This window comes from Drosophila takahashii, chromosome 2L, assembly GCF_030179915.1.
Source record: "Drosophila takahashii strain IR98-3 E-12201 chromosome 2L, DtakHiC1v2, whole genome shotgun sequence".
Classification (NCBI taxonomy): domain Eukaryota; kingdom Metazoa; phylum Arthropoda; class Insecta; order Diptera; family Drosophilidae; genus Drosophila; species Drosophila takahashii.
In genome coordinates, this window is record NC_091678.1 from 19,679,149 (window position 1) to 19,695,015 (window position 15,867).

The 15,867-nt window shown below is 36.3% G+C and overlaps 1 protein-coding gene across 1 annotated transcript in view; it reads left to right on the forward strand.

Moving 5' to 3' along the window:
• Window positions 1–15,867, forward strand: part of bru1 (bruno 1) — a 125,520-nt gene that overhangs the window by 26,428 nt on the left and 83,225 nt on the right. The window contains exon 2 of the mRNA XM_070212711.1: window positions 10,426–11,297. Coding sequence (XP_070068812.1) covers window positions 10,609–11,297 — 689 coding nt within the window. The 5' untranslated portion in view covers window positions 10,426–10,608. The remainder of the gene's footprint in view (window positions 1–10,425; window positions 11,298–15,867) is intronic.

Sequence of the window (15,867 nt, forward strand, 5' to 3'; positions counted from 1 at the left end):
TATCATACATTTTTAACAAACTAAACTTATATAAAATATTTATATTTGATATTCAGGAAGATTTTGTTTTGGTTAATTAGCCCCTTAAATTAATTTACTTTATTATATTACTTAAATTCGTCTCTGGGAAGTTTTGGACATTACAAAGGGGATTTCACTTCGATCTGTAGATTTCCCTTCCTCATTTCTGACCATGCAATGGTCTGTCAACTGTTTTTAATACATCACAATTCTGCCAGAAATGGCTAACGAACTGCATGACAATGTCAAATTTCGAAAGCAACAAACAATAAATTTTCACGAAAATTGACAACATCAAATTGATGGGTCGCAACAATATTTGAAGGGACACACACAAACGGAGAGGATGGAAAACAAACGAACCCAGTTAAAGATAAGAGCAAAAAAAGCTGGGATCAGGAACAGGAGCGTCGCGTGTCAGGAAAGATTATGATAGGATATATTATACAACAGGAGCAAACAACAAGAACGGGAAGTCGGGCAAACAGAATCGAACGTCGCACAATTTGAGTGACATGTCAGCACAGAACAGCAAAAAAGAAAAACGTTGCTGGCTGGGGGAAACGGAAAAAAAGAAAATATATTTATTTATGAATTTTTATCAACAACGACAATACAATATTGTCAAAGTTTATTGCATTTATCAATGTATAATATTCATGCATATTTTTTGCTGGCGCACTCGAGGGAGTCGGGAAACTCTCTGAGTAATTAGTTGAGTTGAGGAGTTTTCCGAACCGGAGCGAAAGCCAGACAAGTGTCATTTATGAGACCCATGCCCTTAATGTCTGGCTTCTGGTTTGGCAGAACAGGATGCAAATCACAGTGGAGCAATTAAACAGGACCAAAGTCGTCTAGCCGTGCAAAATCGTTTCAAGGCTCCTTTCGGTTAATTTGTTATTTAAAGCACTATCTTTCATTTTATGGCTACGCTTAATAGCTTTATATTGAAGGCGTAAAGTAATTGTAATTTAAGGTGTTAACTCTACCCCCAAAAAAAAAACTTGACATGGAACGATGATCAATTTGATATGTAGTATTAAATTCTTGGATAAATGATTTTGTCCTTTGTTTTTGTTTCGCTTAAATTGCCTACCTTTTACAGTACAGGCATTTTATGTATGAAATAAAAACCCTGCCTAATTAAAAAGTACTCGCCCAGCTAATTAAAGCTGACGCAATCCGGAGATAAGAACAAAGTCGACTGTTTTCTCGTTAACTCGTATTATTTTTTCCCCGGACGCAACTCCCCCGCAACGAGGCTTCGCATAAAAATCAAGGGAATTGGCTCATGTTACGCTTTAATTAGTATTTAATTACTCAATAATGCAAGCCACGCGTCGTATGAGCAATATAATTTATTTCGTAGCCCCCGAATGGGAGAGAAAAGCCGTATAAATTAATAAAACATCAACGGGACGCCATTAATTTGATTTCGTACAAATATTTTTTGCGTGAGCAGTTGGTCAGAAGTTAAACGATCCTAACCTCTCCCGTTGAGAAAACACGCAATTGTGGCTTCGGCAGAGTTTCCCTCGTTTTCTTTCTGGACATGCCAAAAGTCGTAAAAACACAAATCTCGTTGCCAAAGTCGAAAAAGCAAACGCAACACAAATTGATTTGGACATTCTCAAGAACAGAAAAAAAAAATAAGGAACGAAATTTAGTTGTTTCAGCGTTGAAATAAATGGAATTTCTCGAATTAATTAGCAAATGGTGAAGGCAGTTAAATGAGAAATGTGCCGCCAGCTGCGTGTGTGGGTTCCATAAATAATCCCCCCCAAACCCTGGACATAGGACCAATAAAAGGTAGAGCTCCTGGTCTGATATATAAAATTGTTCAGTTTGCGAGTGTTTGGCACGCAACTTTCTGCTCATCGATGGCCCAAGTCGAAAGTGTTTTGGCATTTTGCTTTCGGCTCGAAGCATTAAAAAGGTGGACAATGTGTTAATTGCTTTGGACACGTCGTGAAGAAGGCGATGTTTGGCGGTGGGATAGAATTAATTGTGGATAAATGAGCCTAAAATGGCAGTCGTGCATTTTTTTAAAAGCGATACGACTAAAAGCATTTAAGTGCATGAAACTTCTAACAAAAATTACCAAGTAATTTCGTAATAATATTTAGTTTAGTTCTTAGTTTTGTAATCATAACTATAATTGCATAAATAAATATCACTATGGACGGCAGTCCATGTAGTGACGAAGCGCACCAGGAGAGTGTGCGAAGGCGACTACTATATATACACGAAGAAATGAAAATCTGCTGTGATAGTCAGATCGTAATGAGTAATACACCAATCGAAAGGTATTGCAAAAACTTAAAGGATTGCATACCAAGACTTTAAGAAAATCAATTGGATTGGGAGAGAGAGCGGTGAAAGTGAAAAAGTAAAAATTTAGAAATTTGGAGCTGTTGGGGCCGGTGGGGATAAATGCCCCCTCGCAATGATTTACTTGTATTCCTTTTGAAAATACCCGTCGAATGAGGGGTCATTTGTCAAAATCCGACGCTCCGTTCAAAAGTTATAGCCAAAATAAGATTTTCTTCTTCTTCCCAAAATGAAAATTTAATTCTGTTTGTCCACTTGTCCACTTGTCCACTTGTCCAAAACATGTTTTTTAAGTTCTGAAAATTTGATATGACGTTCATCACATCGATATAAAAAACTTTTGTTCTACCACTTTTGGAAAAACTCGCTAGTTTAGCGGGAAAACAGCTATAAATAGCTAAAATTCGGAAAGCCGTAACTTCTATACTACTAAAGCTACAGACTTGTGCTGCATCTCGTTTGAAAGGTATTTTGAAATGCTATAAACGCCTTCTATATGCAATTTGTGTAAATGTAATAGTTAAAAAAATATGAACAAAAGACAATTTTTTAAAACTTTTTTTTTTAGCTTTTTTTTATTTTTCTCAAAAACGGCTCTAACGATTTTCTTTAAAACCTTAAACTGTATAGCCCTTGAGATTCCTTAAATTTTGGTATATAACACATTACTGTAAAAAGTCACGTTTAAAAGTTATTTTTATACGAAAATAGCCACTTTTGCCAGCTCGAACAATTAACGCTCCCTGAGTATTGAATTTTGTGGGAGGGTATCCGAACTGTATTTTAGGGTCATGGAATCAGTAAATTTGCACTTAAGAGTTCCATATAGGAATCTTTTGTTCTACGACTTTTGGAAAAAGCCGCTACTTTAGCGGGAAAAAGCTAAAAATAGCTAAATTTCGTTAGTTTGTAAGTTCTACACTACTAAAGGTACAGACATGTGCTATACCTCGTTTAAAAGGTATTTTGAAATACTTCAACGCCTTTTTAACTTAATTTGTTAAAATACAATATTTTAAAAATTATGATTGACCAATTTAAATTTAAATGTATATATTAGCTCCTATGAGAGCAAATGTAAACAAACAAAAACTTCTGATATCAAATAAAAACACCTCTTAACGAGGTAAAAAACTAGTGACGACCGCACCTTCAACATACAAAAGTTCTGGTATCAACATTTGTGACGAAAAATTATTACACTCGTCATTAAATAGACTTTCTAATATTTTCTCATTCGGCACGCTGCAATAGAAAATGCCTGTAAAGGGAAAAAGGCTGGAATAGTTTGCTAGGGCGGGCCGAATGAGAAAATATTAGAAAGTCTATTTAATGACGAGTGTAATAATTTTTCGTCACAAATGTTGATATCAGAACTTTTGTATGTTGAAGGTGCGGTCGTCACTAGTTTTTTACCTCGTTAAGAGGTGTTTTTATTTGATAAAATATTAAGTAATATTTTTATTATTTTATATATCATGTTTTGTCTGATTTATATTAAATATATCAAGAAAGAACCAAGAACTACATAGAAAAAAATGGATAAACGAGTGATATATGCAGGTTCATTTAGGTATATCATTTTGATTTAAATAAAGATTCTGTTAAATCTGAGTTTGGAATTTGAAAACCGTATTTTTGTAACTTTTACTTATTTGAATAATAAATTTGGCATTAATCATATCGGCTTTTTATGATATGAATTTTGATATAGACATTATCCCATTTCATATCCAATTTTTTTTTCTGTGTAAGAGACTTTGTTATCCCATTTTCCGTTTCTCTCCCGAAAGCACACACTTCATTTTTCATCATCCACTCACAAGAACTGAGGCGCATAGGGCAACAGCTTATTTTCAATATGAAATTGTTAGAACATTTTTTTGGGTCTTCACTTTTTTTTTTGTTGCCTACTGTTCTCTGTTCATTTACTTTTACGAGGCATTTGAGATTTGCATAAACAACAAACAGCAGAGTGTGCACACATGGACATGGAACATGAACATAGAACTGACACAACAATGGCAGTTCTGTCCACCCAACTGGGATAAAAAAAAAAAACCACCCACACAGTATTGCCAATAGAAATTTCATGAGACCCAGACTCTGTTGCTCTGTTTTGGCAATTTTGCAGTTTGCAATTTTTGGTCAAATAGATAACAGAAAATAAATATAAATTATTACAGAGTCGTCGCAGTTGTTCCCCAGTCGGTCCGGTGTGAGTGGAAATTCGTTCAGTTACTGTTTTAATATTTATACTAGGTCAGTGCTGTGTCCTAGACTTCGAAAGCAAAAATATTATAGGCTGACGAATACCTCGTACTGTTTGATTTGGTTATGTAAGGTATATGAACCGATTTATATGAATACTTTTATATTTAAAATATGGTACACTGGGTTTAATAATATCACATTATTTATTAACAGCAAATCAAATTTTTTTTTGAGAATTTACTAATTTAATATGCTTTTTTTTCCTAGGGAAATCGCAATGAAAACAAAATGAAATCGAAATTTACCAAATATTGTTAATTTATTTTGCCTCTTTCCGGAATCTCACATTTTGCTGTGCTCCGCTCACACTTGTTTATTTTTATTTGTGTTGGCTTAGCATTGTTTGAACTTTAAAACATTTGAAGTCGGTGCATTTCTTTGAAAACCTCTTGAAACCTCTTATGAATACCCAAAATATTAAATTTAAAATTGGAAAACGCATCATTTTGATTGGTTTTTTTTCCATAGTTTATTTTAAATCTGGCTTTCATGGCTTTTCTGTTACAAAAAAATACAAAACCGACAAAAATCTATAAATATTTGTGAAAAGAAAAGTGTTTTGTCCAGACAAGTGCAATGCAGAAAATTGGCAGATTAACGCCAAGTATAAAATAGAAGCATTCGAGGACAGTCGATTGCAGGACACGTCAACAGAGTCAGAAAACTGACCAGGAAATTGACCAAGTACTGGCAGAGATAAATAGAAAAAGTGAGAGAACGCAAAGAGGACTGAAAAAGTTTAAGGCAAAAGTTCGCCATTCAAAAAAGGAAGGGAATATTAAGGAAAATAAGGAAGGTTATAGTCCTGGTCCTTGGGAAAAGTTTCGCGCTAATGAGAGTAAGAGTTTTTCTTATTTTGCGGTGCAAACTTGTAACTTGTCGCACTTGCTGTTTTCTACCATCAGCAATTGCCTCTCCTTTTTATGTTTATTTGGCTTAATCAGTTTGGCCGCTTTTGTTTTTTTTTTCCTTGCGCACTTTTGTTGGCATAAATAATTCATGAGCAAAATATTGGGCAAGCGCCAGAACTTTTAATTAAATCAAAGTTGACTTTAATTAAATACTTGAATGGACGGGGGAGGAAGGTCGACTGGCGGCTAAACAAAGGCGAGCCCAAAAACGCTCTAGAAAAAGCTATTAAGCCTTAAAGTCTAATAAAATAAACAGTAAACACACTTAATGCCTTGATTACCAGCATCAACATGGAGTTCAAAGTCCGTTCCCAAGGACTCGCCACCGCCCAAAGGACTCTCAGGCCGAGCGATGTCCTGTCTAAGACGCTTGCCTCGGTGTAGTTTGCTCTCAGATTTATGCCAGACCATCCCAGGCTGACCTCAAAATTTGTGGCCCAGTTGGGTTGGGTGGTTTCAATTGAGGCAGGTTTCGTCTTAACTTTGCCAGGAAAACACATGTTCAGCTCCAACCACAAAATACAGTGGAGACGTTCGGTTGGTAGGCTATGGGGAAAATCAGGGAGATTCTGGTTTCAAAGTCAATATCTGCTGAATTTTATAAAATAACGGTTTATAATATCTAATATGTTTCTTTTATGGTTTTCCCAAATGTAGTATATTTTGTACGAATATTGTAAAATAAGATAATCATAATCTTACGTCATATCAAAATGATATGAATAACTTGATCTTTAAATAAATTAATATCAATCCGATCTTTTGTACATTTTTTTCTGTAAAGAAAATGTATTAATGTAATTTATGAAGTTCCACTTAAAGAATCTTTAGAATTTTTCTCATTTTAATTCTCTTATATATCCAGTTTGAGAAAATCAGGAAGGAGGAATTTATGTCTAGAACCGCCCACAAGAAGTTGCCACTTTGTTGTTCTGTTCCGTTGAGTTTTGGGTCGTTACAGCAGCAGCAGCAGCAAAAGCATGAAGTAAATTTATAGCAAATGATGTGGCTGCTCCTTGTGGCTGGGTGTCTTAAAGTAAAATATTGACAGTTTGAGTCGAAGCAAGTGTAGCATAAACTGCTGTCAGGGCCACAAAAAGTTTTCTATTCCCATTTTTTTTCGGGGCAAGACCACCGAACGACGCAAAGAAGCAACAAGCAAAGCAGAAAGTAATTGCTTTCTCCCGCTCATCGTGACTTTGGCTTGTTGCGGTTAAGACTTTCTTTTTTATAACCACCAACAACGAAGGCAGCAATTGTGTGCGATATTTAATTTCAAAGCTTTAAGCTTTTCTCGGAAATATTTAAAGTCTGGGGAAAATGAATTTAATTTATGTCTAAGAGAAATCTTAGTATTGGTGTTTCTAGGCCATCCTGAGATGCTTAATTAGATATCCGCTTCATTTACATTTGCATTGCTTTGGCCCCGAGCACATACATCTATAAATGTCTAATCATTTTAGCCCTGAGTTTGCATTGTTTATTAAATTGTCAGCTGACAATTTATGCCAGTGTCTTTGGGGCGCCGGTCATTGGGTTTCTATATACTCCTCAGAATTATATTTTGTGAAGTGACAACAATATTTGTGTGTGCGCCGTATCAAACGATTTATTTGATTTAATACTGGCTAAAAGGAATATTTGCACTAGTTTGGCATCGTCATGGAAATTAATGCGACGGAAATTGTGCTTCAGATTCTGCTGATAATTGAATTTTAAACACACACTTATTCATGAAAACAATAAAGGATAGAGCTTTGAAAAGTAAAACGGCCGAGATGGTTCAATTTGGCAAAAATTAATTAGTGTACATATCGAATATAATCTACTGTTTGACTGTACATTCGAATTAATTATACAGAAAATGTTAAATAATATTATTTTCTTGCTATTAAATAAAAATATAATTATTCCTTTTTGGCTTATTTTATGTGTATTTCAAATGATTAGTTTAGTTTAGTTTAGAATATTCCAATATTTCACTGAAAACCGCAGAACAACTGAAATGCCTTTTATAGTGCTCAATATTTTCTAAGTTACTCTCCGTCACTCGGATGCCTGCAAAAATCTCATTATTTTATTTTATTTGTAGCCCCGCAGTGAGAAATCCGCATTCAATGTGTCTCTTTCGCCTTTTCCTTTCTATCCGGGTGTTAAAAAGCTTTTGCAGTTGCCGCTTATCAACTTTTTTCCACTTATATATCCTTATCTCTCAGCGACGGAGAGCATATTCATTTTCCTCTTGCCAGTTCGCTTTATTTATTTTCCGCCAAAGGATTTATGTTTTTGGGTTATGGCGCACTTGTCTTTGAAGCTCAGAAAGCGAGAGAGAGTTTTCTCGTCTAGCGCGATTTTCTCTTTAATTTTTTTTTCTAATTTTTCCCTTAGTTTTCCGTTTGTTAGTTTTGATAACACACAGAGTGAGCGCGCTGTTCTTAAAGCCTTTTCAAATTCCATTATGGCATGGCTAATGAAAAGGACAAAAAGGGAACTGACTTCCAACTGTCTGGCTCCTTTGCCTTGGGGCTGTGGGTTGAGCTTGATATCCTTTGAATGCAATTAGCTGCATGGCTAATTAAGTTGCTGAATTGTTTTTTAAAGGATTAAAGTGAAATTCATTGGAAATTAAGGAATGCAAATTTGAGTACGTTTGAAAAAACGTTTTATAGTTTTTTGTAGAGTTTAACCTTCGGCCTTTAATACTATAAATGCATTATTTTATTAAAAAATGTATATTCATATGTTTTAAAGTGTTATATTTATTTATTCATTGCCAAGAAACATTATTAGTTTTTAATACTATTAGAAAATAATTTTTATAACCTTAAATTAGACTTTAAAATGAGTGGTAAACGCCGCCTACTTCTTGCTAATTACAAGCACAAAGATTTTTTTATTTCCGTTTCTGTTGCTGCAAAGACATCCTGTGTGGGCAAACATCCTGGAAAGCATTTAGGAAAGCCTTCCCCACTTCCTTCTGTGCCTGCAACTTCCTCTGCATTCTCATTTTGTTTCCCATTTGTGGCTGGGACTACTTTGATAGCCGAGACTTGCTCTGTATCTGCTATAATATAATGCCATGTAATAAGGAAGTAACATTTACAAAAGCCAAATGCTTGCAACGCAGCCAAACAAACGTACAAACGTGCATATGTAGTGTGTATGTGCTTATGGAAAAGCGGGCGACGCGTGTAAATTGCAAAGAGTAAAATCTTGTAAAAGGCAAATTCCTTTCAAATGCAACCATTGCGCCGGATAGAGAAAGGATGTGGCAGGGAGAACTACTTAAAGTTGCAAGGCACTCTACAGAGAGAGAGAGAGAGAAATCCTGGAGAAATACTTGTAGAAGGAGATGTGGTAAAATTTACACAGCGCATTCAAGTTGACTTTTATAGTATGTCATACAACAAACATCAAGGATGTATCACCCATTCACTCAACCTCCCACAATGCATCCCCGCCACCCACACCACCCCCCCAATCATCGCTGGTAAAAGATACTAAGCAAACTTTGTAGTTTTTTGTAGATACAAAAACCCAACAGCCTCAACAACAACAATGTACTTTTGTTGTAAGCTGCAAATTTGATTGAAGATACTGCAGGTGTTGAGTGGAGTGTGGATAAGGATTCTAAGGCTACAGGATAGGATATATAGGAGGACAAGGGAGAAAGTGCGGTCAACTTGTTTGCCCAAGATAGAGCTCTTTGGTACTTTATTGAAATTGCCTAGAATCCTCTAGTGACCACAAAGTATTGCAATCTTGATTAATTTCCCAGCCCAAAGATAATCTACATTTGATTTCTTTTAACTGGAAGATGAGTAGAATTTCTTGCTTGAATTGGATAAACTTTTTTTATATTTCGTAAATATTATTCAGACAAAAAAAAAAAAAAACTTGATACGAAACGATAATCGGTTTAATGTTATGTGGTACCAGTTTTGACGTAATATGCGGACACCTCAATACGATATGCTCGAAATGTAAAAAAAACAGGTCAGTTCCAATTTCGAATGTGTCTTTCTTTCTCCCACTTATTGCTCCTTCTTCTCATTTTCGAAGTCTGAGAACCTCCAAGAGAGATTTCGGTAAAAGCAATATGCGTATGCAATACCAGAAATTTACCATGTTTTGGTGTACAAATTTATACACATGCAAAGGAGATGCCCTTAAATGCAACTATTTTACGCAGAGAACTGCAAAATTATTTGTCACCTTAATTTATAGCTTAATTAAAAATAAAATCAAAAATGAATATTCATATTCTTGCTAAGTATGTGTGAAACAAAATGCAACGAATTCTGTCTGCTTCACAAGTGCAAAAGTATAACTTTGGCATTCCTCTGGATTTCCTTCATTTGAATGTCCCCCCAATTATTTTGACCACAGAAGCTGGAACGAACGGCTTTTGCCCCTCGAGATTTTTGTGTTTGTGGGGTGGTGATGTGGATTGGGTGGGTAGGTTGGATGTGAGGGGGTGGACAAACAGTGCACACAATGTGAGTGGCAAGCACTCCACCACTGCTGCATCCTCTCATCCCTACAAACCCCTTTTTCAAGCCATTCAAGCCGGCCCTTTTCTAGCTCAAGTGTTTGCATTTTACGACCACAGACAGGCAGTCAGACGGACACGAACACAGACACAAAAACGCACACTAACCGGGTACTTGTGTGGGTGAGTGAGTGTGTGTGTGAACTGGTTCTTTATTCTCAAGTTTTGTGAGCTTAAGTGAAATGTAGCTGACCTAAGCTACAAAATAAACAGGGGATATATTGCATGCCCGATTTGTGTCTCAAGGTCGCATCCACTCATTTATCTACCTTAACTAATAAATATTCATGCAACTTTACTAATCCATTGCAATTTGACTCCCAACTTCTCCTTCAGGCAAATTAATGAGCAATAGTTGAAAACAGAAAAAAAAATATAAACTAAAAATCGTAAAAAGAATCCAAGACAAAGAAGAGTGCAAGGGATATAAGATCGAGGACCCGGACTGCATGTCAGCAGAAAACCCAGCAACTGGCATTAAAATACAGATTGATTATAGCCCAATTTGATCGATCAAAGATGCTCAGCTCGCTGGACGCGCTGGCCGGCAAGATAGCCACTGCCACGCCCGGAACGGGGGCGGTGACGGCGGACAGCAAGAATACACAGTCGCTGCATCATCACCATCGGCTGGACTATGATTACTCGGCGGTGGAGATCGAACCGCCGGCGGAACAATTGGCCAACTCACCGCGCAGCGAACGGGAGCGATTGCAGCAGGCCCAACAGGCCTACGAGCAGCAGGCCCAGGCGGAACTGGAATTCGGCCTGGCCGAGGTGGATGCCAAGCTGACGCAGCTGAAGAGCAGCCACAGTCTGCAGCATCATCACCATCAGCAGCTGCAGCGCCATCCGCACCACCAGCTGCACCACCATCAGCCGCAGAATCACCACCACCACCACCAGCACCACCACCATCCCTACCAAAGGCCCAGACCGACGTCGCCCCCGCAACAGCAACAGTCGTCCTCCTACCAGCAGCAACTCTCCCAGCTGGCCGCTCTGCAGGATCACCACGATCTCCTCCAGTCGCAGCAGGAGCTCTTCCACAAACAGTTGGCCAATATGCAGGAGTACCAGCGGGAAAGGGAGAGGGAACGAGAGAGGGAGAGGGAACGAGAGCGGGAGCGGGACAGGGATCGCAGCAGCTTTATCGATAACAGCGACTACGATTCGCAGCCGGAGTTCAAAATTTGCCTGAGGGATAGGTGAGTGTGCGAGTGACGACATATCCGATACATTTCGGCATCCCACATCAACTCACACTAATCCCTAATCAAATGCTATCATTATTTTCGTTTTTTATATTGTTACTAATTTATGTAATCTTATTATTTAATTAATCATATGTACATATAATACTTATAAACGTTTTGTGTTCACTAATTTATAATTTTTGTAACTAATGTTTGCCTGAAATATGTTTATTTATTTATTAATAAGCTTATACATTTTTAAAATAGATGTACACAACCCTAAAACTATAACTAACCTGAACTCTAAAATTAATTCAGAATTAATCAAAACCCAACTCAATGCGAAAATCAATCCTTCAAACATTTTCTATTTATATATCTGCATTATATAATAAATCATAATTTTCACTTTTTATAAATGGTTCCTCCACATAAATTATAATAACAGCAAATGTGGTCAACCCCACCAAGTTTCACCTGCATTGCATGTTTGCGTGCACGACAGGAATGCTTTTTAAAATCCAACTTAATTCATTAGCAGAAATCGGCAAGAAGTCATATAATTATAGAAATGGAAATGCATTCACCATCGGTGGTCTACCTCATACATGGAAAATCCATTAAAATCGTCATTTATTCGGATTAATACATAAGCAAACACTGAAAAAGTCAAGTTAGCAAGTCATTAAATGAAATTTAAATATTATTTTAATAACAGGATTATGTGTCTGCTCATTTAAAATATTTAAATTTGTATAGTTGGAAATATTTATTTAAACGAATTAACCAAAGGGGAAGGATATACTCCGCCCTTTTCATCTCGATTTTTTATTCTTCCTGTGCTGTCATGTTGTTTTATATCCTCAGTGTAAACACGCCAGGAAATCAAAACCCAAAAACACGCACCGTAGCAACGCCTCCGAGCATGTGCATGCAGCGCGAATCTGAAAAACAAACCAAAAATAATAAAAACATTTGTAATTTTTGGCCAAACGAAAATGTCACGTGACAAATTGCTGCTGGGCGAAAATGTGCTCAAGTTGCGGGGAAGTGAAGTGGAGTGAAATGGAGCATTGGTGTAAGGAAAATCGAGTTTTCCGAGCACATGCTTGACACGAAAGCCAACGTCTTTACACCCCCGCAGACACACGACACAGGCGGCTTTATTATTCACATTTGTTTGGTCTTAACTAATTTAATGTGTAATATCATTTGACATATTGTTTTCATGTTTCTGCCTTTGATTTGTGGCCCTGTAAAGGGTTCTCTCGTTATTTGTTTGGGCGCCCCTTTCCCCATCCCGAACTGTCTGGGCTTATCACACATGCAAATAGTTGGCGCCTAAGGGAGGCGCCATTTTGACAGTTACCACCTATACCTAAAAACCCCCCAGGACTTTATTTATAAAAGAAAATAGTGATGTTTGGTTCAGCGTAGCGGTGGAACACTACCAGTGTTTTCGGAATATTTTTAAGATATTAAATATTTGTGAACGAGTTTTCTTCAAAATAATACAGAACCTATTATTGTAATTTTAATTTTATTTTAGTAATTATTTTTATTGAAGATGCATACTATATATCTTCTACAGGTAAAAAACTAGTGACGATCGCACATTCTACATAAAAAAAATTAAAACATGTTCCAAAATGGGTTCATTCGGCCCGTTTAGATAAGATAATGAACTAATTTAAATCTTCCATAGAATAAAATGTTTTTTGTTCCATGTTGATCAAAAAGTATTTTCTTTCTCATACTCCCATCTCTATTTCTTCCAGAGAAAGGAAAACGTTGCGTAAATTTTTTATAACCCACTGAGTATGACATTTTATGTTTACTGCCTTGGCAATTTACAACTTTGGCTGCTATTTTCGTGGTCTCCCCTTGTTCTAGGCATTTTATGGCTATTTTAAAAAGCTTTGACATTTGCGTGCCTGCAATTGTGGCCAAGTAAAATAGCGAAATACCAAATCGTTCATTGACTTTAAAGCGCGTGTTGCAATGCAATTAGCTCGGGGTAAATGTAATGTTGCATTTGCATGTGACATTCAATTAGCTGGGCGGTGTGGAGTGGGTGGTGGTTCCTCAGATGCGGCAGATGATAATATAAATCGTCATCGGGGCCCACATATAATAATTACGACCGTATTCATCCCTAACGGGAAAATTCTCGGCTGAAAGTGAAATGACTCTGTTCTAATGGGCGACAAAACAAACAAAAAACAATAATAAACAAAACACACAAATGTTGTAACAAAACCGTCAGCAGCGGTAAACAAATAGAAGTGGAAAACAAAACTCGGAGAGAGGTTTTTCATTTATTAAAGTGGCCACGAGTGGGTGGGCGGATGAGAAGAGCTTTGGACACGTAAGCAAATAATGCCAGCACATGTGAGTACAAGGATGTTTTGATGAGCTCTAGAAAGGGACTCTGAGAAAGCAGCACAGCTTTTGTGTGGCTAAAGGTAAAGTGACAATGGAATGCGTAAGCCAAAGGAAAAATATGAGATATATGAGAAAAATATGAGAAATACGGAAAGTTCTAAAAGAAAATCTTTTCTAAAAAGTCATTTCACATTTTAGATCTAAAATTCCATACATTGCGTTTAAAGCCATAGTTAGTTTAAATTTAAACTACACAAAAAAAAAGTCGCGGTTAAATCGATATGCGCGTGGTGAATGTCCGTGCAATGCCGATTTCTCTCTCGCGGAGATTCGAAGTTAGATATAGCGAAATGCTTACATTTCGAGCATATCAAGTCAAAATTGATACAACAAACCGTAAAATCGATCATCGTTTCATATCAAGTTTTTTTTTGAGTGTAATTACTTTTTCCAAATTCCTTAAAGGAATTTTTCTAAACTTCTGCAAGTTATTACATGCTTTAATTTGGCATCTTCGATTAATTTGTAATCAAATTAAATTTGTAGGTTGGAAGTTTTGTAAAGATTTCGCCTCCACAAAATTTTTACTTTATGCGTTTAATCTGAAGGTCATTTTCTTTAATTTTCTCAACGCATTTCCATCTTCCTATTTTTCCTGTACAGCTGCCAACAAAGGCAATTGAAAAGAATGCTGCGCTGCTTTTTATTCTTGGCATTATGAAAAAAATGCATCTATAGTAAAACCATTTTTCCTACATTTTTCCCTCCCACTTTTCTCCACCCCTCCAGTCTATTTATAACCCAAGCCTGCATTGCATTTCACTTTGCAGCGTTCTCTGTGTTTGTATCATTTCAATTGTTGCTGGTGCTTTTTGCTCTGGCTCTAGCTGTTGTTTGTTTATCCAGCAACCGCCATCCGAACCACCCACCACCCCCAAAACACAGCCAACTTTTCTTCATTTGTGGGTGTGTGTGACCCAGGAAAAGCTAATTTAGCTGCTGAGGGACATTCAAGGATAACCCAGTGAGTAAGCTCAGCTCCCGCGACTTTTTGTCTGGTTTTGTTCTAGTGAAATCGAAATCCAACAGACATGGGCAGTGTATGCATTTTTCTAGACACTGTAAGAAAAAAAATTTATCTCAATATAAAGGTTTTAAAAATAAATATTTTATCTTCAAAATATTTTTAGAACTTATATTATTCCAATTTATACATTTCGAAACAACATTATTTCATATCAGAGGTAATATAAAATAAAAGGAAACCCTGAATTTGTTTCGTGTTTGCTAAAGAATATATGTTTGTGAGGGAGACACAACGCGTCAGATGTTCTATGTTTGCCATTTGCATAGTTGCCATTCGAGCCGAGCTGAACATGCATTCGTGTTAGTCATGTGTGTCTGCATACTTTTCACCTTTATTGTTTTATGAAAATTTTATTTGCAAAAAATATGTTAAATATTTGTGCGGGTGTGTCAGTTGGCTTGAGAGTTGACTTGCATCTGCTCACTTTTTTGAAAATTTGTTATTTAAATAAAAATAGAAAGTTGCATATAAATTACATACATGAGTAATGTATTCAGTTTCAGTTAAAGGGGGAGGAATCTGCGCAAATATTTAAGAATGCAGAAAATTGTTTTTCTGCTATGACTAAAATGGGGAAGTTATGCGTAATTTGTTAGAATTTAAATTTATAAGAACATTTATATTTTTAATAACAACGTTGAACATTAAGTTTTTGGTTTAAAAACGTAGAGAATATTTTAATTACATTTTATTAATATTTATTTACCATATTTTATAATTACCAACTTGAAATTTACTTCTTTTCCTTTCACAAATGCACGCACTATATAGATATCAATAATTATTGCAAAAATGTTAGCCCGCATTTTGATTTACAAAATATAATTTAGAGGGTGCCGTTTGCGGGGCCATTGCATAAATATTACATTTCCAATTTTAATGAGCGGCAATCAAATAAACAAATAACAAACTTTCAACCAGCAAAATAAATTTTATGTAATTTGTTAGGCAGTAACCAAAATTTGTAGATGGGGAAAATGGCATGGGGAAATTGCTGGTTTGGCCTCGGCCCTTTTTATTATATTTTCACTCGATTTCTGTTGTTGGTTTTATTCTCTTTATTTTATTGTATTCAAGTGCGGTTGGTTCCCTGGAAAATAACTCAGCTCG